The 24,713-nt window shown below is 46.3% G+C and overlaps 1 protein-coding gene across 2 annotated transcripts in view; it reads right to left on the reverse strand.

Moving 5' to 3' along the window:
• PLEKHB2 (pleckstrin homology domain containing B2) overlaps window positions 1–24,713 on the reverse strand; it is a 173,877-nt gene that overhangs the window by 25,548 nt on the left and 123,616 nt on the right. For both annotated transcript variants that reach the window (XM_078666082.1, XM_078666081.1), the window contains exon 5: window positions 19,747–19,786. In XM_078666082.1, the coding sequence (XP_078522208.1) occupies window positions 19,747–19,786 (40 nt within the window). The remainder of the gene's footprint in view (window positions 1–19,746; window positions 19,787–24,713) is intronic.

The following is a 24,713-nucleotide window of genomic DNA, read 5'->3' on the forward strand; positions in this document are numbered from 1 at the left end:
TCGGCCTGCGGGGGTCCTGGCCGGCGCCGAGTGGTGAGCGCCTCGACCACAGGGGAGACAGGCCCGCAGAAGGATCGGCGGAGAGCCGGACGGCCGGGTACAACGGCGGACGAGGTGAGCTCCTGGCCGATCGGCGGGGGCGACGAGGGGTGCCGCCATTTTGTGGACTGGTCCGGGCGCCTTGGCAGCAGTGACTAAATAGAGGGGCACATGGTGGAGGGCCCCGGCTGCTTCCGCGGAGAGAGACAGGCCCACGCCGGGACCGCGAAGGAGCGTCTCCAGCAGTGGACGGGGGTGCCGGTTCCGCGCCTTTTACCGCACACTGCCCGATGCGGGAACTGGGACCTGGGGTGTTGTTGTGGACATGCGGAGGAGAGCCTGGAGAGCTCTGAGACTGGGGTTCGGCCCTGTGATCGTGGTGAGGACCCCGAGGCGAATGAGGTAGCGGCAACGGAGCGTGGCGCTGGTGCCTGGCTCTGCCCCGGGACGATGTGGTTGAGGCCCTGGAGCTAGCCACGGGAGTGTGAACGGACCAGTGGAGGGTGGTCATACGCCAGAGCATCGGAGGAGCGGACAGTGCCTGACGTGTAGCAGGAAGTGGCAGTCGTGACTGCCAGAGATAGTGAGGCCCTTCTCTTGGTGTAGGGTGAAGACGGCTGCGGGAGTTGGAGGGCCGCGGCGGCGACTACCGGGAGGCTGGAGGTCTGAGAGAAGACCAGCCAACAGTGCACATACAGGGGTGACCCTAGCAGATCCACGATGTCTGCAGCCAGAAACCGGAAGGAGAGGACGGTCAAGGACCTTTTCGCGTCGGCCCAGGTGAGACCCCCGGCCAAGGATATGGCGGCCGGATCCCCAAAGCCCGCAGCGGAGATATCGGAAGGCAAAGACCTGATAACGAAGGCCTTCCTGGAGTCCCTCTTCTCCGCCTTACGCGAGGACATCCAATCCCTGAAGAAAGAGTTCACGGACGAGATTAAGGAGGTCCGTAGAGACATGGACGGTATTGGGGAAAGAGTTGCGGACCTTGAAACTAAAAGTGATTCCAGGGACTTGGAGATAGAGGGGATGCGCCAAGAAGTGGGCCGCCTTCACGACCAACATGTGGACCTGCAAGCTCATATGGAAGACCTTGAGAACTGTTCCCGGCGCCATAATGTCCGCATTCAGGGAGTGACATTGGCGGAAGACACCAAGGACCTCCTGGGCTTCACTAATGGTCTCTTCAATCACATTTTGGGACGCTCGCCGGAGGAAGAGATACGTATCGACCGTGTGCACAGAGTGGGCCCGCCGCGCTCTCCTAAGGCCCCCCACCCGATATCCTGGCATGTGTACAGGACTTCCGCACTAAAGAGGAGATTGTGCAAAGGGCCAGGCATCTGCATCCTCTTTCCTACAGGGGACAAGCTCCAGTCTTGTATCAAGACCCGTCCGCCATTACACTGCAGAAGCGATGACTCTTCAAGGCGGTCACGGCCTTTCTGCAGCAGCACAAAATTCCTTACAGCTGGGGTCACCCCTTCCGACTAATGTTCAAGAAGGACAACAAGATGTTCCAATTGAGATCCCTGACAGAGGCTTGCAGATTGTTGGGAATCGATCCACCGGAGGAGACGGACGGAGAAGCGGATCCCACACCGGACAGAGACGATGGACGGCCCAGATGGCAGCAGCAACACAGAAGACGCCGAGTCAACAAGCCTCCGGCAGCGGCGATCGAAGAGGGGCAGCGTGCTGCCGTGGCAGCGGTATCCTCCACTCCAGAGGTGGCCCAGCCCAGCTGAGAGTCGAATACAGCCCTACACTGCTTGGGTGGGTTTGGTAGTAATGGACCTGCTGTCGGCGGGAGACCGGGACTCGTGAGTGTGGTGCAGTCGATTTTCCCTGAGGTGACACTTTACCATTCGTCTTAGGATGATGGACATTGACTCTGGGTTTTTGGGAGGGGGGATAGTTGTGATTGTTTTACTTCATGGTTGGGTGGGCAGTTTTGTTGGGATGGGGGGGTTCCGGATCCGAGTATGGCTGGGGGTGTGTGAGAGTAATAGGGTGAGGGTCGTTGGTGAGAAACTGGGGTAAAGAAGTCACTGGTGGTCAGAACAACTGCGGAACAGGCTGTGGCCGGCGAGTAGGCCAGTGGTCGGTGTGTTGGAGCGAGTGAGGGGGATGCTTCCTTATGCCTGCGACTGAGTTGTGCATGCTCACGCTGAATCTACGCGGGCTTAACAACCCCGTGAAGCGCCGGGCTATGTTGTCCCTGCTGGAGAATTCCAAAGCAGACATCTGTCTTCTCCAGGAGATGCACTTGCTATCTAAAGATTGCCACAGGCTCAAGTCCCGTCACTTCCCAATAAAATTCTTTTCTTCTGCACCCACGAAGACGACAGGGGTGGCAATCCTGGTGTCCCAGCGGTTTAAGGGGAGGGTGTTACACAGGGGAACCGAGGTTAAGGGGCGCTTACTGTCCTGCAGATTCTCACTAGGAACAGACACCTTCACTGTTATTTCGGTATATGCACCAAATGAGGGGCAGGAGAGGTTTTTCCACCAGGCGCTTAATGAGGCAGCCTCTGCACCTGACAGACACATTCTTGTGGGGGGAGACCTTAATCTAGTATTTGACAACCTCCTTGACAGATCAGCGCAGCGGACCACACAGGCGGCACCCTTTCAGAGGGGGGGGAGCAGATTGGAAGAACTAGGAATGACTGACTTGTGGCGATGCTTTCACCCGGGAGTCCGGGATTACACATACTACTCCAACGCCCACAAGACCTATGCGCGCCTTGACTATTTCCTAGCATCTGCCTCGCTTCGAGCGCTAGCGTCTAGCGTGGAGATAGGGGCAGCGGCGCTCTCTGATCACGCACCTCTTTCTGTTGTGCTCACCTTTCCACCTCTTTGGCGCGGCGCGCGTTGTTGGAGATTGCGCGATACCTTATTACATAGAAAGGAAGTAGTGGCCAAAATTAAAGGAGCCATAACTGACTACTTAACGCACAACCGGCCGTCGGACACCTCCCTTTGCACTCACTGGGCGGCTCTCAAAGCGGTCCTGCGGGGAGAGTTTATAGCGATCGCGGCGGCAGAAAATGCGGAGCGGGCACGTAAGAGGGAGGAGCTCTCTTCCCGCACGAAGGAATTGGAACAGATACATCAACGGACGGGGGCGCTAGCGCATCAACAGCTGGCAGCATTGGACCAGGACCGAGCGGAATATGGGGCATTGCGAGTGCGACACGCGTATTACACAGGGGGTGACAGGTGCGGGAGGCTGTTGGGGCGCGCCCTCCGTGAGCTACAGCAGCGACACACAGTGCAGGAGATCCACACACAGGGAGGGGAGAAAGTGACCGAAGACGGAGCCATAGCAAAAGCCTTTAGCGACTTTTACACCACGTTATATGCGGGGGCTCGCCTTGACCCCGCAGACAGCGTGGCCTTTTTGGACTCGGTGTCCCTTCCGTCCTCGTCGTCAGATCAGTCGGAGCTCCTGGAGTGGGCGATCCGCCCCGAAGAGGTTATATCGGCGATCTCGCGCCTCAAACTTGCTAAGGCGCCCGGTCCGGATGGCTTCACTGCCATCTTCTACAAGACCTTCTGCTCCCAGATTGCCCCGTTATTGACCGCCCTTTTTAATTCCTTTTCTGATACCGGTGCTATCCCAAGGGATCTGATGGGTGCCACGATATCAGTTATTCCCAAACCAGGGAAGGACCGAACGCAATGTGGAGCCTACCGGCCTATATCACTCCTTAATGTGGATCTCAAACTCTATACTAGCATATTGGCGGCGCGGCTAGGTCCACTCATGCAGGGATTGGTCGACCCGGATCAAGCCGCTTTATCCCGGAGCGACAGACTGTCGATAAGACTAAAAGGGCGCTCCACTTGGTTGAGCGGGCCACTAGGTTGCCAGGCGAATTTATGATGCTGGCGATAGACGCGGAGAAGGCGTTTGACCGTGTCCACTGGCCGTACCTGGAACAAGTGCTTACCAGGGCGGGGTTGGTAGTTAAATTTCGCACATGGGTCCTGAATTGCTACACCTTCCCCACAGCATCGGTGCGAGTAAACGGCTGCTCGTCGCCCACATTCCCCATTGAGCGCGGAACCCGGCAGGGGTGTCCGCTTTCCCCCCTGCTCTTCGCGCTGTACATGGAACCTCTGGCACAGGCTATGCGAACGGATCCCAAGGTGCGGGGGATTACATTCGGGGCATATATCCACACGATCTGCTTATACGCCGACGACGTCCTTCTCTCCTTCGCCTCCCCTGCGGCTTCGTTACCGGCCGGCGTGGCGTTCCTGGATGCGTTTGCAAAGGCTTCCCGCTTTAAAGTTAATATGGCAAAATCATTGGCCCTTGATCTTTCCCTGGAAGCACAGACATGTGCTTCGTTGGAAGCGCAGTTCCCCTTCCGTTGGGCAGACGGTGCCGTCCCCTACTTGGGGATACAGCTGGCGGCCACACTGCAGGATACGGTGCGTATTAATTACGCCAACCTCAGTTGCACTATTCGCACAGAATTGGGACGGTGGCGACATCTCCCGCTTTCCTGGCTGGGTCGGATGTCGGCGGTGAAGATGACGATCCTCCCGCAGATCTTGTACATCTTTCGGGCTATCCTGCTTCGCCCCCCCTGAGGGCTGGATCCGCCGTACGCAATCCGAGTTGGCGCAGTTTGTTTGGAATGGGAAACGGCCTAGGATTAAGCTGAGGTTGGCGATGCTTCCCCCGGAGAGGGGTGGCCTGGGCTTGCCGGACTTACAACTCTATTATCAGGCGACCCAACTCCGGACCCTTGTGGAATGGAGTAAATGGGAATTGGAACGACACTGGCTTTTCCAGGATCAGGCGGTGGCGGGGCGTCTGTTACAGGAGGTGCCCTTCCTTCGCCGACACCACCGACCCCCCAAATTGTACGCCTCCTTTATCACGAGAGTCCCGCTTGAGGTCTGGGATCAAACTTGTACCCGGCACGGCTTGACGACGTTTCCGTCACCTCTCACGCCCTTGTTAGAGAACCCTGATTTTGGCCCGGGCAGAGATGTTCGAGCATTCGCACGCTGGCGCCCTGCGGGCTGCAGATGCCTTTTTCACATGTATTCGGGTGATGGAGTGACACCTTTCGAGGATCTCCGGAAGGTCTATGGCATACCGGAAACAGAGCGCCTTCGGTATCTTCAGGGGCGACACTGGGCGCTCCACCCCCTAACCCGTGGGGAAGCGAACCGCAAGCTTAGTAAATACGAATATTGGCTGCTAAAAATGAGGCTATTACAAATGACTCATTTCGGACATCTATCGACTACTCTTGGACAGGTACTCACACGTTTATAACGCAGGACGGTGAGGTGGGAGAGGGAACTAGGGCGGAACTTAAGTAACAAGGAATGGGACGACATTTACTATGGCGCCCGACATTCGGCTTACCACATGGGGTTGACGGACACCTTTACCAAACTAGTGACTTACTGGTACTAAACGCCTGAACGGCTGCATGAGATGGACCGTACCAGGGATGCTTCCTGCTGGCGGGGCTGCGGGGAGAGGGGCACATTGACGCACCTCCTGTGGGACTGCAGGCACATCCAGGACTACTGGAAAACGATCCTGGACGAGGTGGACACTCACTTCGAGACGGAGATCCCACGATTCCCGGCCTATGTCCTGTTGGGGCTTCCCAATGCCCTTACCTTCCCTTTGAGAGCGCGCAGGGGCCGACTGATTACGATAGCGCTGGGTTCTGCCCTTCAGGCTCTGTTGGCTTTGTGGCGCACCACGCAGGTCCCCACTTTCCAGGGTTGGTTGGGTCGGCTCTGGTCTGTCCTGGGTATGGAGAAACTATCCCTGGTGAAGGCAGGGGAGGGGGCTAAATATGCGGAGCTGTGGCAGCCCTTCCTATCCCTATTGGCCACTGAATTTGGAGAGGTGACTTGCCCAAGGTATTTAAGATTACTCCGCTTATCACATGCAGATGACTGAATTGTGTAGGTGTGTATGGTGGTATGTTTGGTGCGGGATGTTGGATCCGGAACGAGGGAGGGGGTGGGTAGATCGGGGAGAGGTTGTGGGGGGGGCGGGATGAGGGTGGGATTGTTTCTTGTTGCGGCTCTGTGGACAATGGGTCGGCTCCACCTGCTGGGCCCGCAGCTTCCGAGGACTATTGGACGATGTGGATGTACCATACGGTGGTGTTTCGTTAATATTGCTATGATAATCGGCAGCTTGCCACATGTTTTATATAGCGAAACTTCTGCTTTGTGAAAGAGCCTTTCTTTTTGCAATAAAAAGATTTAATACTAAAATCAACCTGCAAAAATGCCATGCGCTCAACCTTTCAGTTTAACCATGCCTCTAGGTGCAATTGCCTACCCGATACCCGCTAACCTGGTCGCAGTCTGACATTTCAAACCTAGGGGTGCAAATAGTTCCCACGATTGAGACCACCAACTACTGCACTTTGCGGACCCATGACAATTAAAACATTACCACCTCTCCTGGCTTGGCCGCATTGTGGCCTTTGAAAATGACAGTATTTCACAGAGCTCTGTACTTGTTTAAGGAGCTCCTGCTTACGCCCCCCCCCCACCCCCGCTGGCACGCTCAAGACTTTGCAAGCAGAGTTACTCTACTTCGTCTGGAACGGCAAGCAGCCTTGGTTGCACAGATTTCTCAAGTACACCCTACAGCCGAAGGGAGACTGGTGGCCCCTAACATGATGGTCTAAAGCTGCACAATTGGGCTTCATGGTGGAATGACACAGAAGCGAGTCAGAGAAACATTGGTGTCTTATGGACCGAGCAATAGCAGGCGACCATATCTGGCTATCCTACATACATAGGGCCTGGGGTCTTTATTCTTCACCCATTACGAGGGCTACTTTTCCAGCTCGTCACTCTGTGGCACTGCAAAGGGGCCTGACCACTTTTCTTTCGCCAATGACCTCCATCCTGGGAAACCCTGACTTCACCGCAGGTCTCCATTCCTCAGCCTTGTCTGACTGGCATAAGCCGGGCTATAAGTCGATAGGGTTGTTCTTTGACGAGGATTTGATCGATTGAAGGAGGACTATTGCCTCCCGGAATCTGAATGCATCCGCTACAGCCCTCCATCTGTAAAGGTGCACAGAGTACTCTTACCCCCAATCCGAGCAATGGCTGATCCTGAAGGAGGGAAACAGGTGCCTTATAACTGAAATGTACACCCTTTTCGCACAGGGCTACAAGGGAGAGAATACCTCTGCCCAGCAGCACTAGGAGCAGGAAATGGGATGTCTCATCACACCGAGAGACTGGAATGAGTTCTGCTACCGAACTCATCACATAGCACGAAATGTAGCCAGCACAGAAAAAGCCACCAAGATCATCACTTATTGGTACCTTACCCCTGCCAGACCGCATAGCATAAACCCTCCACACAGCGGGTCTTGCTGGAGCGGTTGCGGCGCCCGGGCACATTGCTGCATCTTATGGCCCAAAGTTAGCATATTTCTGGGAGGACGTTTTGGCAGATATTGCTGTGCACATGAACATGCAACTACCCCGCTTCCCAGCCTATAGAATTCTGGGCCTTCCTGATCCCCTTACATACCCATAAAAATTCAAGGGAGGCGTCAGATTGGACTAGCTCTCAGTGCTGTCCATCAGGTGATTCTATCACACTGGGGCACTGCTACAGTCTCAACGCACACAACTTAGCTACATAGATTGTGGTGGAACCTTATAAAGGGGAAACTAACTCTGACTGCGGAGCACCGATTGGAGGAATATCAGAGACTCTGGGACTCCTTTATTTCTCTCCTCTCCCCAGAGTTCAATGAGCTCACTTGCCCCAGATATCTGAAAGTCCGGCGCCTGCTCCCCGAGGCATTTTCTCACACCACAGGTGCAACACATGCTCTTACAGAAGCCACTATCAAAGGTGCTACTAGGGATCTCGCCTTACTTCTCTTTCTATGCCCACACACCCTTTTGCTGTTACTTAATCATAAGCGAGTATGGCAGGAGGGGGCTGGGAGTGGATCAGTTGGGGTTTCTATGTCCGTTTCTTAACTGCCTCCTGGACAGTAGTCCATCTTCCACTTGAAGCATGGGCCTTTTTTGCCCTGGCAAAGCTTCCTGCCGGCATATTGGTTGTTTGCTTTATATGTTGAGTACCAATATAAATGCAATAAACAGATTTGAACCAGCATTTGACAAAAAATACCAACATTTGGAGCAGGCCAATTTCCCACTTTCTCTTACAGCCCAAATTCCTCAAATCCGCCACTGAAGAAATTGAAGAGTATATTAAATCTCATGGTATTCGTGAAGCCTGAAATGAATGCATCTACCCTTCTCAGACCAGAGAGTCTCTTTTGGTACCACCCATGGATCGACTGCCACGGACTACAGAGGAAAGGCAGGGCCATGGTGGAATCCAAATTGTACGCAGTATTTGACAGTCAATCATTAGGTTCTCTTGAACACCACCTGAAACAGATGGAAGAAGCTGTTTGCAATCCTCGTCCTAAAGTGGTGCCCACCACTTGTTCATGTTCAGAAACTAACCCCCATATTTGGAAACCACAGATGACCATAGATTAATTGCTTTCATAAACTTCCTTCATAGAGCATATGTATTCTAGAAGGTCCTCTCGCCAAGACTACATGAACTGCCTCTACTTATGCATTCCACCTGCTGATGAGTCTACAACACCATAGCTTGCATCTACTTGAGGTATGGCAAGAGAGTGCATGTCTCTATCCTCCCCCTTATGCCTTACATTTGTTCCTGAAGGCCTCCCCTTCCCACTTATTGGCCCTATTTGAAATACTAGCTGATGATTTTTCGACTCTGAGATTGCACTGAGGTCTGCTAACCAGATGCCGTGTGCCAGTGTTCTAACCCATTACAAAATGTATGTTGCATTGGCTATCCCCAATTGGCATAAGCTGACTTACTTATAAATGCCTAGTATGTGGAACCCAGGGCATGTAAGACAGAGTGTTCCCCCAGGGCTGCAGCACTGGTTGTGCCACCCTGTCTCTAACAAACTACAAAATGTCTCATAACCTGCCACTTCAGTCAGGAAACGCAGTTGCCAATCTGCTAGTTTGACTTTGCCATTTAAACCAGTAGCAAAGCACCCACTTCCCTTAACAATATATGTGAGACTGCCCTAAGGAAGGCTTATTGGAACCCTAAGGCTGGGAGTTGTATATTACTTAGAAGGACATGTACTTTTATCATGTTCTAACAGCAAAACTTCAGAATTATCATTTTTGCTGTAGAAAGGCTGGTAGCTCCATTGGCTAACACAGAGATACTGGTTGACCTCTCAGCCTGGCTAACTTCTGAGCGGGACTGCTAAGGTGGGTAAATTAATGTATCAAATTAATCATGGCATTAAACCAGATTAGAAGCCCAGGCTGAATTTAACATCAGTTTTAAGGAAAGGCAACTTTTAGAAAGTTGCCCCTCTGTTGCCAAGTTTGTCCGGTGACCTTGCGCAGTGTTGCCATTAGACAACCTTCTGCTCTCCTGGGGAGTCGTGTGAACAAATACCAGGCTCTGGAACAATAGTAGCCTGCTACAGAGGGATGCGTCACCTCCCCCTTGCAGGAAGCCACTCAGGGTGTTGACCCAAAAGGTGAGTTTCAGAGGTGAAGTTGCCTTTGGTGGGCAAATGGAGATCACCCTACTGAAGGGCTGCCCCTTTGTTAAGGTAGACAGGCGGGCGACAACAACAGAGAGGTGAGACTAGTCCCCACACTGGTTTTCTTGTGGGCCTGTAGCCCATAGGTAACCACACCTCTGGTGTGGGTCACCAGGCTCCTCACACCCAAGGAAGGTTTCAGACATCTTGAGAGAGGGCAGAATAGCGCACTCTGGGATTGCTAGATGCCACACATAACCAGAAGTCATCACAGGGAGGGAGGAACTCTCGTAGTGCATTGGCTAGTGATCGCATTACCTCCCCAGGGCACTTTCTGGGCATAAATATTGCACTCCAGGCACCCTGAACCTCAAATCATGCCAGGAACTGGAGATAGGACTGAAGAAGGACTGCCCTGCTGAACCCTTAACCTGAAAAGAAAGGCTGCACTATTTGCTGAACTGCACCTGCCATACCTGGGGCTGACAAAGAGAGGACTCTGCCTGTGGCTCCTGGAAAAGTCTCTCCCGAGTTTCAGGCCAAAGAAGCTACTCCAAGGGTTAGTCGGCTGACCCCCTGGAACCAGCAGAAAGGCCATCAAAGCTGAAGAAGCCCACTCCGGCAAGTCAGTAGCCATATACTTTGAATCACCGCTGCCCGCTGCTGGGCGTCCGAAGAGACCGATCCTCAGCAGCCAATGGTTGCACCTGAATCTGCTGAACTGGGGAGAGCCATTTGAATCCAGATTGGTTGCCAAAGGCAGACACCAACCTTCCTCAAAGGATACCACTGGATCCGCTAAGTACAGAGATTGATAGCCCAGCCACAGCTGGAATTCAACTGTCTCAAAGAGGACTTGGAGGACACTAACCCCCTGCAGCCAAAGTCACCCCACCTTACCCATGGACCAAAGAATGGCCACAAGGACCGCATAGCACCGAGAGCATCTTTTAGCATCCTCAGCATCTTCCATCCACAGCATAACTACCAATCCATTGACGTCTATGGTGGGCTTGATGTAAATTGTGGAAGTGGACTTAAGACTGCTTTGGTGACCAGGTAACTGTCCAACTACTCCTCACTGGCTGCCCTGATCTTCTTTTTGCCAGACTTAGTTGCGCCACTCAGGCTGGAGTAGCTGAACACAACTCTTTCAAACTTTTCAAAAGTTTCTAAACTTTAGTGTTACCAATGCTTGTTTGTGCTTCAGGCTAAAAAGCTGAGATTTACTTTTTACTTAAAAATCTATATATCCGGAATGCTCAGGTGGATTTTTTATTATTTATTTATTTATTAAAGAGTTTTATATAGCACTGGCAAGACCAGAGGGTATCAGAGTTCTTTACATCAGTACATGTTCATCAAATAATGCGTATATTCAGAACAGCTGAGTCGAATCAAGACAAGTCAAAGGTTGAGTACTATGGGGGAAACATAACAATAATAATAGGGAAGGGTTACAAGGAGAGCTAAAGATTGCGAACATGTCTTGATGGGTGATTGACATCCTGCTAATTGAGACATTGTATGAGGAGGAGATCCTTTAGCTTTTGGTTGAAGCTCAAGAAGGAGGGGGTTATCCTGTTATGCACTGGAATGGAGTTCCAGATTTTTGTGGACATTACTCGAGAAGGAGCGTGCCTGGGTTTTTTGTTCGTGGCCTTTCGTCAGAATGTGGAGTAGTGTGTTTGAGCTTCTTAGGTTTCTTGTCTGACCTTCCCTTTTCAGGTGAGGAAAGATGGTTTCACAGTGAGGAGGGTTTTATGAGTGGAACCTTCCGTTCAGTTCAATTGGGAGCCAGTCAGTTCTTTCAGGGCAGGGGGAGATGTGGTCATTTTTTTAATTCATGTGACTAATATGGCTACTACATTGAGAGTGGTTCTAAGGGGTGCAAGGTGAGATTTCGCAGTGCCTGTAAGCAGTCGCAGTCCATGCAGGTGACAGCGGCAGGGCATGTAAGGGTGGACTCCGAGGGACGATGCTGAGGGGAAGTAAATAAATAAATAATTTTCACTCTGCGTCGTACCTCGGAATCCCCCTTTACACAGCCCCACTGCCCCACCGCTGTTACCTGCACTGACCGCGGCTGCCTGTAATGGTGGAGTTCCCATAGTCTAATCTAGACAACACCAGGGCTTGTTTGGCAGATTAAAGATCATTCTGCAGTAGGAAGGGTTTGATTTTGCTATGAAGCTTCCAGTTGTAGAAGGGGCTCTTCACACTGTTTATATGATCTTTCATGGTCAGTTTGGGGTCCAGTGTGATTCCTAGAGATTTGGCAAAGATAGCTAAGAGTGTCTATAGAGTCTAGCAATTCCTGAATCTAGGGGAACTGCTCTGTCTTGAATACGAGAAGAATTTCAGTCTTATCTTGGTTGAGTTTCTTTTGGAAGCCCCACACTATCTGTTAAGGGCTAGTTCATCTGCTCAGAGGAATGTTTACTTAGAACCACACTTCAATATATTATAGGTTGATAATGTTGTGGGACGCAGGTTGGAAGTCCCACATCAGAAATGAGTGTGCCTGTACTAACAGGGACGCGAAAAACCTAATCCACCTCATGATGAAGTGCCCTGTGCTGTCAGAGGTGTAGGTGGTGTACATAATTTCAGGGTTCGCAAGGACTCACAACGCAGGAATAAGCAGGATATATTTTACACCTCTGTCAATGAGGGCCATTAGTCAAACAAGTGGAGAGCCCCTGAGCTTCCAAGACAAGGAATATGGTGTGTATGCTAGCTGTGAAAGAATGTTGGGGTTTTAATCTGTAATCCGTGAACAAACCAACTCTTATGGCCACTTTTAAGAGATTTTTGGAGTCTGTATTTCTGATGTATGTATTAAATGCTGGGCAGAGGTATTTTGTAATTATTTTGAATGCTGTTACTGATGTTTATGTACTGGAAGGAAAATCCCATTTAAACAATTTCTGCTAATAGGTGTACTTCATCCAAACTGTAGGCTTCCAGCTTTGGATCTCAATTCCTTTGCCTAACTGATGACCACGGCAAAATCAATACACTGCGAAGTCTGGCTCTTTCCAGATAGTTTTCTAATTTGCACCCCACTGTCCTATTTGCCTGTCCCTTATATATAGGCAACATAATTGCATGCTGACAGCATGTGCTGTGCTATAGTATTCTCTTGCTGTTAGAAGATTTCCACCCCTTCTCAGAGCACTAGAGGGAATCATCCATCAAATCTGTCACTTAAAATGGAAACTAACAAAATACAGCTTTACACTTCTCCCCCCAAAAAAAACAATTCATGACTTCAAAAAGCAGGATTTAATTAATGTCCACTGCAGCATGTAAGAGCTCAGGTATTTAGCAGGCACTTCACCCCTGCTAACCAGTGGTCAAGTGAAGGAACTCCTCCTTTCAACATGGTGAAGATGGTATACACCAATTGGTTTATTTATTAAAGCCCCTACCTAGTGCCTGGTACCAAGTGTACTCATGGCCTATAAATTAAATGCTGCCAGCGGACGGCAGCAATTGTGCCCTCCACTGCAGTGGCACTGCAACGCATGCATCCATGCACGCCATGTAGCCTCACTGTGTAGTTTTCAACTGCAAATTCGACTTGTCAAAATAACTCCTTTTTGACAGGCCTATATCTTCCTTTTAAATATTAAATATTAAGGAGTCAGCCCTAAGTAGGCCTTATTGCTTATAAGGCATGGTGCATGGAATTTAAAAGTAGGACATGTAACGGTTTAATGTTAAACATGTCCTAATAGTGAATAGCACCTCACAGCTATTTTCACTGAAGTATTGCAGAAGTACCCTCCTGTCGCTAAAAGGCTTAAGGACCTTCAAGCCCCTCCAACAATGTCATGACAAGTTTGAAACCCAGGAGAAACTATAGATTCAGAGATATACTTGAATCCACAACGTCACAAACAGTACCTTCTCCACAAAGAAAAAAACTAGAGCTCATTTTTCCATACCTTGCACAACAACATAACGTGCAAGCCACCCTCACACTCATAACCTTCCAGCTTGACTATGCCAACAGCCTATAATCTGAGTATATTATAATTCATCATACGCAAAAACAAATCATCGGAAATGCTGTCACAAGGTTTTTTCTCTACCTTCATCCAAGAGAACGCATGAATCCAGTTCTGCAATTGTTCTACTGGCTACCTATAGCTATATGGGCAGTGTTCAATGCACTCTGCAATGCCTACAGAGCCTCCCAAGGAAAATGACTGCTATACCTTAAAGTCAAATTTAAGCAATACAAACCAAACAGTGCGCTTTAGGCTTGCACCACGTACCATACTACCTTACCATAAGAAATCCATAAGAGGCACTGCTTTCGCAGTACAAGCAGCCAAGCTCAGCAGCTTACTACCAGCCAGCATTAGAAGCACCGAAGAGCATATACACTTTTGAAGACAGTTAAAAACATGGCTATTTCCTACATAACTGCTTGACCCACATCCCAGCAACAGACCCCAGTAAACATTTGCACCCTCAGGTGTAATCCACAGCCTACAACCCACAAATTGGAAACAACTCAACCAGCAAACCGTTTTAGATATGTAGGTAAGCTAAGAAGGGCTGACCCAAAATTCCCTGTGGCACTATATAGTAATGCACTTGCATTATTAACAGTTATGGCCCACAATAGTACTAGGACCATAATAAGCAGCAGCAAGCAGCAAGCAGCAAACTGTAACTTATGCCTCTTAAATTCACATAAGACTTATCTGCTATGAGGGCTATCCATCATCAGTACTGTACAGCCCAAAAATATAAACATCCACAAATGCACAGGCATGGAATAACTGAAGACATCTGTTGCACATTGTTGGACAATTCAGAGGACTTTAATATAATCCAACATCGCAGGTCCCAAATAGCTATACAATCTGACCGCTCTCTGCATCTCACACAGACAGTCAGATATGGGATGATAATAAAAATGCCCATCCCAACCTATCTTTCCACTTCTCTTTCCCTCCAACCATGTCAGTCCAATACCACAACTATACATTAAATCTCAGACTGTACAACCCAATACAGTACCCAGCAAAGCAGACTATATAATAGAAAATAAAATTACTGGGGTAGTTGGAAGCTACAAGCATACTGAAAACCATAAAGATGCACGTCTGCTCTCATACTTCATTATCCACTAGATCACTATGCACTGCGTCACATAACAAAATAACTGCATCTCAGTGGTCATCATGCATGACATGGGATCAAATTCAAAACAAAGACAATATACTTACAACCACACACCTCACACAGTGTAGTGTGTTACACATGTAGGCAAGTGCTTCAGCTCCCAACATAGAGATAGTGAGCGCTATATAGATGCTACAATACAATATAATCCCAATGCTTTCCTATAGAACATAGGAAAGCATTGTTATCCTAATGCTTTCCTATATTCCATAGGAAAGCATTGATACAGTTTTAAGTTTAACCCCTTCGATGCTTGTGACGGAACCGTTCCGTCATCAGTCACGGCTGAGCTGTGCTGATGACGGAACGGTTCCGTCACGACCGCACCCTGTTCTGGAATGTCCAGCACAGGGGCGGAATCGGCGCCGCACGAAAGCGGTTAATAAATGTTATCTCTACATAGGAAATAGCCATGCATTTCATTTTTGGACTTTTTGAAATATTTATTATATGCCTAATTCACTGGTGAAGTCAAATTTCTGATAAATATTTTAGAAAGGGGACTTATAGAAAGTCAACTTTGTATTACTTCTACCAGCCAGTAATTAGCATTTCAATAGGCCTGAATGAGGTATAAACTTGCTCCCAGAACAGGGGCACAACACACTGGGCATGGGGAGGTGTTCTTGTCCTCTTGACAGGCTGTCCTGTGGAATGGGCCCAAGGACTTGATTAACTTCAAAGAGGTCTACCCTACCACAAGCAGATGAAGCTAACAGCCAGACCAGCCTCTATCACAGTGAGCCTCTTGTTAGCATCACAGTGTCAGATCATGCTGCAATGTCAAGACTTGCTTGACAGATCTGCTGGGATGTTTTAATATCACTAGGGGCACACGTCAAAGAGGCTTCCTTTGTCACTGGAAAATGTTAGCCGACGCTTGGGCAAGGTCCTTCGTTTGTCCCCCCAACCAGGCAGTCCCCAATCACAGCGTGCCTACAGCCTGTTTGACAGGCCTACTGGGTTTTCATATGACATTTGGGATGCACTTCAAAGAAGGAAAACAAGATGCCAAAACTGTTTGTGTGTATCCCTTGTCTGGTTGCTGAAAACTCAGCTTTACTCTACCAGACGTCTGTGTCGGAGTTAGTTGTGAGTACAGAGATTTCCCAAAACTGTATTTTAGTGTTAGATGTGGGAGACACTAGGATTACCAATGAACATTACCCAGACACACACCCAGAACACAGAACACAAGATAAGTGTGACCGAATTCTTTGCCATCTTGAAAATGCCAAAAGTGGACAGAGTTAGCCAGGCAACTTTTACCCCATTGGTTAGGGAATCCCCAGGGCTCGTTCCTACCCAGTAGCACATGCCAGGCATAAATGTGCCATTTCCAGGCACCCACTTCAGAACACTCCTGGACCTGTGGAAGATTAGAAGAGGACTGAGCCTACTGTCTGAGACCTGAGACGAGCATAAAAGATTGGACCTGGTCTCCCTTTTGTACCCAAGACAAAGAAGTGAACTCCAAGGGTCATAAGAATGACCTCCTATTAAAGCTACAGGGACACAAAAAAGCTATAAAAGGCTTTTCCCGGCGACTTGAAATGGAATGGAACCTCCTGTTGGCCTCTGCCTGCCACCCTGTGAATCTGTAAGGGCCTCCCCTGAGGTCCTGGAGGGCTTTAGAATTGTACTCCCATAGTGGATTGGGACTTACAAGAATATAGTCAGAAGGAAACGTCTTTGACCAGGACAGACCTGGCTAGTGTATCCATAATGCACTTCATAGTGGGCAGTGTCAGTGTGCCTACGTCCTGTTCTAATGCAACCACTGACTATCACCCACCGTTTGTGCTGCTTTGCTTGGCGTTATTTCTACATAAAACTTTAAAAAATCATATCTCTGGTTCTTCTTAGAGGATTTTTATCATTTTGGTGTAATGTTGTATAATAAATGTTACTCTTCTTCACAATTCTTTTGGGATTGTTTTTATTGTTTTACATTTCGACTTATTTCTATTTTAGTACTGCATAGATACTTTACACATTTTCTCTAAGCTAAGCCTGTCTGCTCTGTGCCATAGCTACAAGGGGGCTGAGCTTAGGCTTAGTTAGTGACTTTAATGGTTCACCCTGACAAGGATAGTCATTATTATTTAAGGGAGGTACACCCTCAACTAACTAACCTAATGTCTTACATATGTGATTATGCTAAGTGTGAAGGTGTTATTTTCAGAAACAAAGATGACTCTTTGAGGCAGGACCATATTTCAGGAAAGTCAATAATATTTACAAGTAATCATGTGCAATGTTGGAAGCTGGTTTATAGATAATGTGGCCTGTGTAGATAAGTGTTTGTTTCTCTTTCTTCTTGTGTGATTTCATATGTCTTCTATAGTACTTTTGGGGTTGGGGTTGGATACAGTATTGTTGGGCCATAATGTATCGCGGGAATATTGCCTCACATGTTGCCCTGTATTAATGTATTTGCTATAACCCTAATAAAAATATTAAGCAAAGAAAGCAAACTATCATGCATTTGAAAGCAAAGATGTTAGCGGACAGGTGACTAAACGTGAAAATTCTGATTTACCCAGGTTAGAAAGGGGAATACTGTTATTGAAAAGGTATGCTTTGGTTCTGTACATAAGAATAAATGGCTGATCCTTACAAGATCTGTGACTGTAGGCAAATCCTTAAACAAACAGCTATATACACGAGTGCCTCAGACAGGGCAACTTAACTAGTCCTGTTTTTTATGCTAGTACTTTGACCCTTTCCTGCTTCTGGGGAGAACTATGTGAACTTTCTGCAGTTTTCAAGTATTGGTTTGTTGTGATCTGCTGTTTATGCTTCATTATGAGAGACAATTTAAGCAACGTTCAACAAGACAAATGTAGGACAGACTTCCTGAACTTCTGGCACAACAACAACCAAGCTAAGATTGCTGCATTAACAAGCCAACAGGTCTTGCCTATACAACAGCTATTGGCTTTGCTAATGTGTTTTAGCCTTGTTGTACACCAGCATGGCTTCTGTTCGGCATAACTACAAGTTAGTGGAGTGGCATAGAGAGTTGTTGAATGGTATAGAGTGTCGTGGAGTGCAGTAGAGAGGAGCAGAATGGAATGGCGTAGAGGGTCGTGGAGGGAGTACAGTATCGTAGATTAGAGTGGAGTGGAATGGAATGGCGTAGAGTGAAGTAAAGTGGCCTGGAGTGGCATAGAGGGAGTTGCGTGCAGTGGAGAGGAGTGGTGTAGAATACGGTGGAGTAGATTGTTGTATAGTGGAGTAGCATAGATTGGAGTACGTTGTCATAGAATGAAGTGGCATGGAGTGGAGAGGAGTGGCACAGAGTGGATTAGAGTGTTGTTGAGAGAATGTTGTAGAGTCGAGGAGCGTAGAGTGGAGTAGATTGTTGTAGAGTTGAGTGGCATAGAGTGGAGTTGTGTCGTAGAGTGGAGTGCCATCAAGTGGAGAGGTATAGAGTGTCATATAGTGGTGCAGAATGGAGTACAGTGTCAAAGAGGAGAATGGAATAAGGCAGAGAGGTGTGTCATACATGGAGTGGCGCAGAATGACATGGAGTAGAGGAGGAGTGGAATGGCGTGGCATAGAGTGGAGTGGCCTAGAGTTGAGTGGCATAGAAAAATATTTTAATACGATCAAAACAAATAAATACACTGGGTGTGGACAGTTCCACACATTATTGTTTGTGCGCTGTATACATTTATCACTAAAACTGTATGTCTGTGCAAATGTAATGGTCATTTCAATTGAAAATATGTTGTCTGTAATGGTAGTGCGCTACCAAACCATGCATACTCCATACTATGTCACTCTACATCAGTCCATTCTACTCCACAGTACATCACAGAACTTCACCCTAAAACATTCCATTTCACACTACAACACGTCACTCCACTCTACAACATGCCACTCCACGACAATCTACGCCATGACACACTTAAGTCACAACACTCTACTCTACACCACTTCACTCTATGACACTTTACTCCACTCCACGTTAGGCTATTCCACTGTACTCTACTCCACGGCACTCCAGCTAACACCAAACTTCAGAATTACAAAATAATGTGCCTCATTTGCTTTTTATAATTCCGATATATTCTGAAATATCTGAGTAGTTTATTTATAGACCTTTAAATTGTGTTGTGTGCTAGAAAAAAGTTTTTCTTTTCACAACCTCTGTAGCCAGAAACATTGTTACACAAATCCTCTCACTTTTAAGACAGAGCAGGAAAAGTAAACACCATGCCAAGCTCTCTTAGAAGACAGAGCCTAACATTTCACCTCTGTCTTTGAATGCAGGGCAAATGTGACAAGATGAGAACAAAATGTAAAAGCCTGTTTACAAAAAGTGAGCACTTGTGAAAGAATACAAGGAGAAGTGGTAAACAGGCTATGGTCCAAGGAAGGGATCACCTCAAACTGGACAACCTAAAACAAATAACGCCAGCAAATAGAAAGCAAACAACTGAGAGTTAGAAAACACAAAGCCAATGGTAAGAAATTAGTGGAATGCATTACCAGGGAAGCTTTCAGAATGTCCACAAAAACTATTTAGCAAAGCAGACAGCTATACTGTTTGGTAGGCTTAGACTTAAAAATTGAGCTCTTCTGTCCCTCACACGTTTCCATCCCTTCGTTTGCAGCCCATTCAGTAGCATTTAACAAAACAATCCGGCTTCATTAATACTGATATAGCAGAAATTTATGAACCCTATTGAATGGCCATTTTGATCTTCAACAAATTTGAACACTTATAACGGTTTTGCCATATTACTCTAAGTAGATTATCTAACGAAACACAAAACCTGAAAGAGTTAAAACATGTAAATTACATTACATAATGCACAATAAAGTATATTAAAAACATTTTTCAAAACGATGCATACTACAAATCAGTACAAAATGCACTCACTGTATTTGTTCTGGCCCCCTGAAGAGCAACTTCCCATGCACTGAAACAAACAAAAAGCAATATCCGGGATTACAAAAAAAGGTACAGACACCAATAAACTTTAGATACAGTTGGTAGAGTTGGCTATTTGACAAGAACGGTGTGCTGCTTAAATGGATGATCTACTGAGGCAAAACATGCAAAATTTAGATGAAATGTTCAGGGCAATTCAGAGAAGTTATTTTAAGAGACCACTGAAATGTGAACTCATCTATTTTTGTCTCATGCAAACAAGTTCATTTAGTAATTTATCCTTTCTGAAAAAGGCAGAGAAGTGTAAAAATGTCAGGAATGGTGCCCGGCTTTACATATAAAATACAGGACTGTGAAGCAGATCTTAGAACTGGGATGGGTTGGGAAAATATCAAACAATCAATTATAGTTCTAAGATTCCTAATATTTCTAATATTTATCATCTTGTTGCATCACCCATTGATCACAAAAAATACTAATGACATATCCTTTGACTCCTTTTCTTAAAATAACTATAACTTGTTATAGGTGGTAGTGTCATTTTTGTTGATCGAAGGTTGATGATCAAACAGGACAAGCACTTTAGTGTTGCTCCATCTCCAACTTCACAAGTGACACTTGATTCAAGCTGAACACAATAGATTTAGAGTTATACTATGATGCTGGTCAATTCAACATAAACAAATTTAATGTGAAAGGCGAAAAAGCAACTTCAAAAGAGAAAGCGGTTGTTGTCTAGTAACTACAGGATAGTTAACTATAGCAGTGGTTTTGAGTCTTCAGATTGCAAGAGACCTCTCCAAGAATGAGTAAGATAGGTATTGAGAAGGGGATAAAGGTTTGTTTTTGTGAAGATAGGAACTTGAAAACAGAAAAATTGTATGGTGGGACATTTGCCTTTAGCCGGAAGTACTGAAGGTTTTGGTCACATAAAAACTAAAATGTAGTTTTTTTTAACCCATGCTGACATTTTTAGAGTGTTCTGGGTAATAAGGCATGTTGCAGTTCTCACCAGCTACACCAAGCTACATCCCCTGCATTCCTCTCAGCCTCTAGTTTTCAGAAATATCTGGTAGGTTCTTGTGATATGAAATCTGGAGGGGTCCCCAGAGCCACAGGGATCTGATTTCTAACCCTCCGATGTAAGGACTAAGTTCAATGAACTAAAAAGTAAGTTGGATAACAGCATTAACACCAATGTTCATTCTTGCACACACTGTGTGTTCAGGTTACTATCAGTCCCTCTAGATACGTTTAGGGACAGAGTGGCAATCCAAGCGATCTTTCGCTTATGATCAAGACTAAAGGATAACACTAAACACAGACATGTAATTTAAAATCCTCAATTTATGCATAACATATGCACTATAACCACACAGAATACAAAAATAAAAGCAGTTCAGCATGCATCGGTCTGCGAAAACAAGATAAATGTTTCTAACAATGTTAGTTAATTTCTGACATCCTAACCGCTTTAAGCTATTTCTAAGTGCCATGCTAATAAACCTTAGCTAATGCATTAAATAGCAGAAATGCTTTTTGAATTTTAGAGATTGTTAGGATTGATCACGCAGCATATCTTTGAAGCGTTGGTTTCAGCTATTCCTTATCAAAGCTTTGCAGAAGAAGCAAAATAAGTGTTCAGGGTGAATGGGCACCTTTTGAACGGCTTGTGGAATCAACTCTCCAATCGAGAGCGGCTCAGCTAACTTGGTGAGACATATGGCGATAATTCTAGTGCGAAGACCTCTTCTAATCAATGTTCAAACCCTGGGGTTTAACTACCCTTTGACCACAGATTTTATCTCATATTTACAAAATGAGGTTTTGAGACTCTAGGATTAAACTAACATAGTACAAAATGTGTCAGCTCCAAGCACATGTTGACAATAAGCCTCCATCTTTGTAAACAATAAGCTTAGTCTGTGGGGCCATCTTGTAATGACTGTGCTAATTAATATAAACAAAAAAACATGTCAGCCTACAGCAGGGGTCTTCAAACTGGCAGGCTGGCCCCTCTTGATCCCAGGTAGGGTACCATACTCTGGTTAAAAGAAGCATCATGCTGATAGAACTGCTTTGTTTTAAGCTGAGAAAAATGCTCAGCAGTTTCTGTAATGGGCCATTAGAAACATCTTTTGTCATTTGTACCTGTCTAGGAGTATGTGTCAAAAGGGAAGGAACTGCAAATATTCTTCAAACATCCACCCTTCATTTCGGATATTCACACTGTGGATACTTTTACAAGTTAATAAGGCCCAGCTAACCAGAACAGTATGTCTGGCAATCATGTATTTGATTGCATTTTTAAAAGGTTTAACCAAACTTAACTGTAATGTTTAAATATGTCTAGAAATATTTAAACATTGACAATTTAATTGAATAAATGTGAAAAATTCTGGGTGGGCCAAATTATTACTATTTCTTTTTATACAGAGGGGCTCAGCAGTAAAAAGGATGAAGACCACTGACCAACAGGGTCGTCGGCCATGATGATATGAGCATTTTTAGGGTGTGCTCTAGGAATTTCCCTCTAACAGAGATAAACAAAAGCCTAATCACAGGCAAAGAACGAAAAGTAACTGCCTAAATGTGAACTATCACGGGGTGCGTGACAATCCCCAAATTATGGGTTGAGATAGACTCATTTTGAGACATGTAACATATTAAAAAAAGCATTGAATATTATACATTTTTAAGAAATCATAATACTTGTGATTATTCATATATAAATTGCATATGAAAGTGTTTGCTTAGAACAGTGGTACTCAAAGTACGGCCTGTAGACCCCCAAGATCTTTCTATGCGGGCCGCGTCAAAAACAGTAGCGATCACAGAGTCAGACAATATTCTGTCTGTTAATCCTTCCTCGGTGGCTGAATTCACTGTGAAATGGTTCAAGGGAGCAAGCAATGTCTCTACTGCACCTTCCCCCTAATCTTGCTCAGTGACGTCACTCGCTTTCAGCGCGGCCGAGGACAAGGCTTTTAAAAAGGGTACACAGGTTGCTGGCTTTCCTTTCCAGCCCGGCATATACATCCTGTCTTACCTGCCCTCAGCCTTATCTCGCCACCCACGTTTAGCTCCACCGCTGTGTACCAATGCAGCCAACCCTCCCCTTGTCACCAATATAGTTCAGAATCGAGACCGACCTCTCCTCAGCCCTTGGGTCGCAGAATGCATTGCATCACCTGGTCAGCATCTACCCTGAGCTCCTAGGAAGCCAAGCTGCCTACAGAAAGGCACTTGAATGAAAAAGGGCAACTCAGACACCTCATTGAGGATCTGCAGCTGGAGTTTACATTCTTAAAAGTAAGAAAGTTTGCCAGGAGATGGTAGGTGCCCAGAGAACAGGTAGGGTTTGGTGAAGTGAGGGTAGACCTTCCAAGGGTGCAGAGACGGTGATTTTAAGGAGCCATGTTATGGTTTATAATATGATTAAGATAACAATGCAATATTTTTAGGATTAGTTAGGGATTAACAATATGTTACTTGGCCAATGTCAACCTTTAGTATTTGTATCCACCAAACTTCGGGTTTTGTTTTTTGGTTGGGCATTTTTCTAAAGGAAGTGCACCTCGTCAGGGCTCTTCCCCCATTTATAACTGCATTCAGTCCGATTGAAGCATAGTGGTTTTCCTTGGCAGGTTTCTCTTGATTTTCACAAGCAATGATGGGCATAAAGAAGATAAATATTGATTTAAGCTGTTTTAAAAATCCACATAGCAGATAAAACATGTGGGCCTAGATGTAGGTAATTTCATTTTACCACTTCTTAAATACCGAATTTTACCGATTCGGTATTTAAGAAGTGGTCAAATAGAGGGGGGGGATGTAGGTATTACAGAATCGGTAAATACCGAATCGTTAAGATTCGGTATTTACCGATTCTGTAAATTCCGATTCGGTAATGCCCATTGATTCCTATGGGCATTGAAGCCCATAGGAATCAATGGGCATTACCGAATCGGTATTTACCGATTCGGTAAATACCGATTCCAGCAAAGGTGCAGGGGGTGTCACTTTGACACCCTCTAGCACCCCAAATACAGGCATGTGTGCCATGTGGCACACAGACATGCCCTAAGTGCATGTCTGTCTGTCACAATGGCATAGGTGTGCATGCACACATGTGCATGCACACATGTGCATGCACACCTGGATTCGGTATTTTACCACCCAATTGGATTGGGTGGTAAAATACCGAATCTGAAAAGCCTTTGGGACTCAGAAGAGTCCCACCTACATCTAGAAGTTACCGAATCGGTAAAAATACCGATTCGGTATTTTACCGACTCGGTAAATTTACCGATTCGGTAAAATTGGCCCCCTACATCCCAATAACCCATTTACCGGTCGGTAACGGCCGAAATCGTCCGTTACCGGCCGGTAAATGGCCACCTACATCTGGCCCGTGGTCATTTAACTCAGAAAATATCGTCAAGCAAATGAAAAAACGTATCCACATATATTTGATATTGCCAGACTTCAGACATTCGGGGCAACATTTTCTTGTTTAGCGTTCCAGAATTTAGGCATCTTGATTTGTTAAATGCAACAAAATAGTGAGAACATTTGTTAAAAAATGTTTAAAAATCTCCATCTTTTTCTTTATATCAACCTGCACTGCAACATTAATGTAGAGTCTGCACTAATAAGTAGCACTGAAAGAGCAATAAAAACACAGTTTACATGTATTAATAAAGAGATAAAAAATGTACTTGTGTTTGAACAACTTTTGGGAGGGAAAACGAGGCAAAGAGGTTTGAAATCAACCCAGCTAGGAAAGGGTTAACAAAATACCATTTGGGTTCAATAACATGAACCATAGACAACTCACCTTCCAAACAGCACACTTTTAATACAAAAAAGAAATGAAGAAACTTTAAGTTGCAAGATTGGAACAGTCTTGCTCTGGAAGTCTTTTAGTAACATTTGAGGTCTGTACGTAGCTA

This window comes from Lissotriton helveticus, chromosome 11 (genome assembly GCF_964261635.1).
Source record: "Lissotriton helveticus chromosome 11, aLisHel1.1, whole genome shotgun sequence".
NCBI lineage: Eukaryota > Metazoa > Chordata > Amphibia > Caudata > Salamandridae > Lissotriton > Lissotriton helveticus.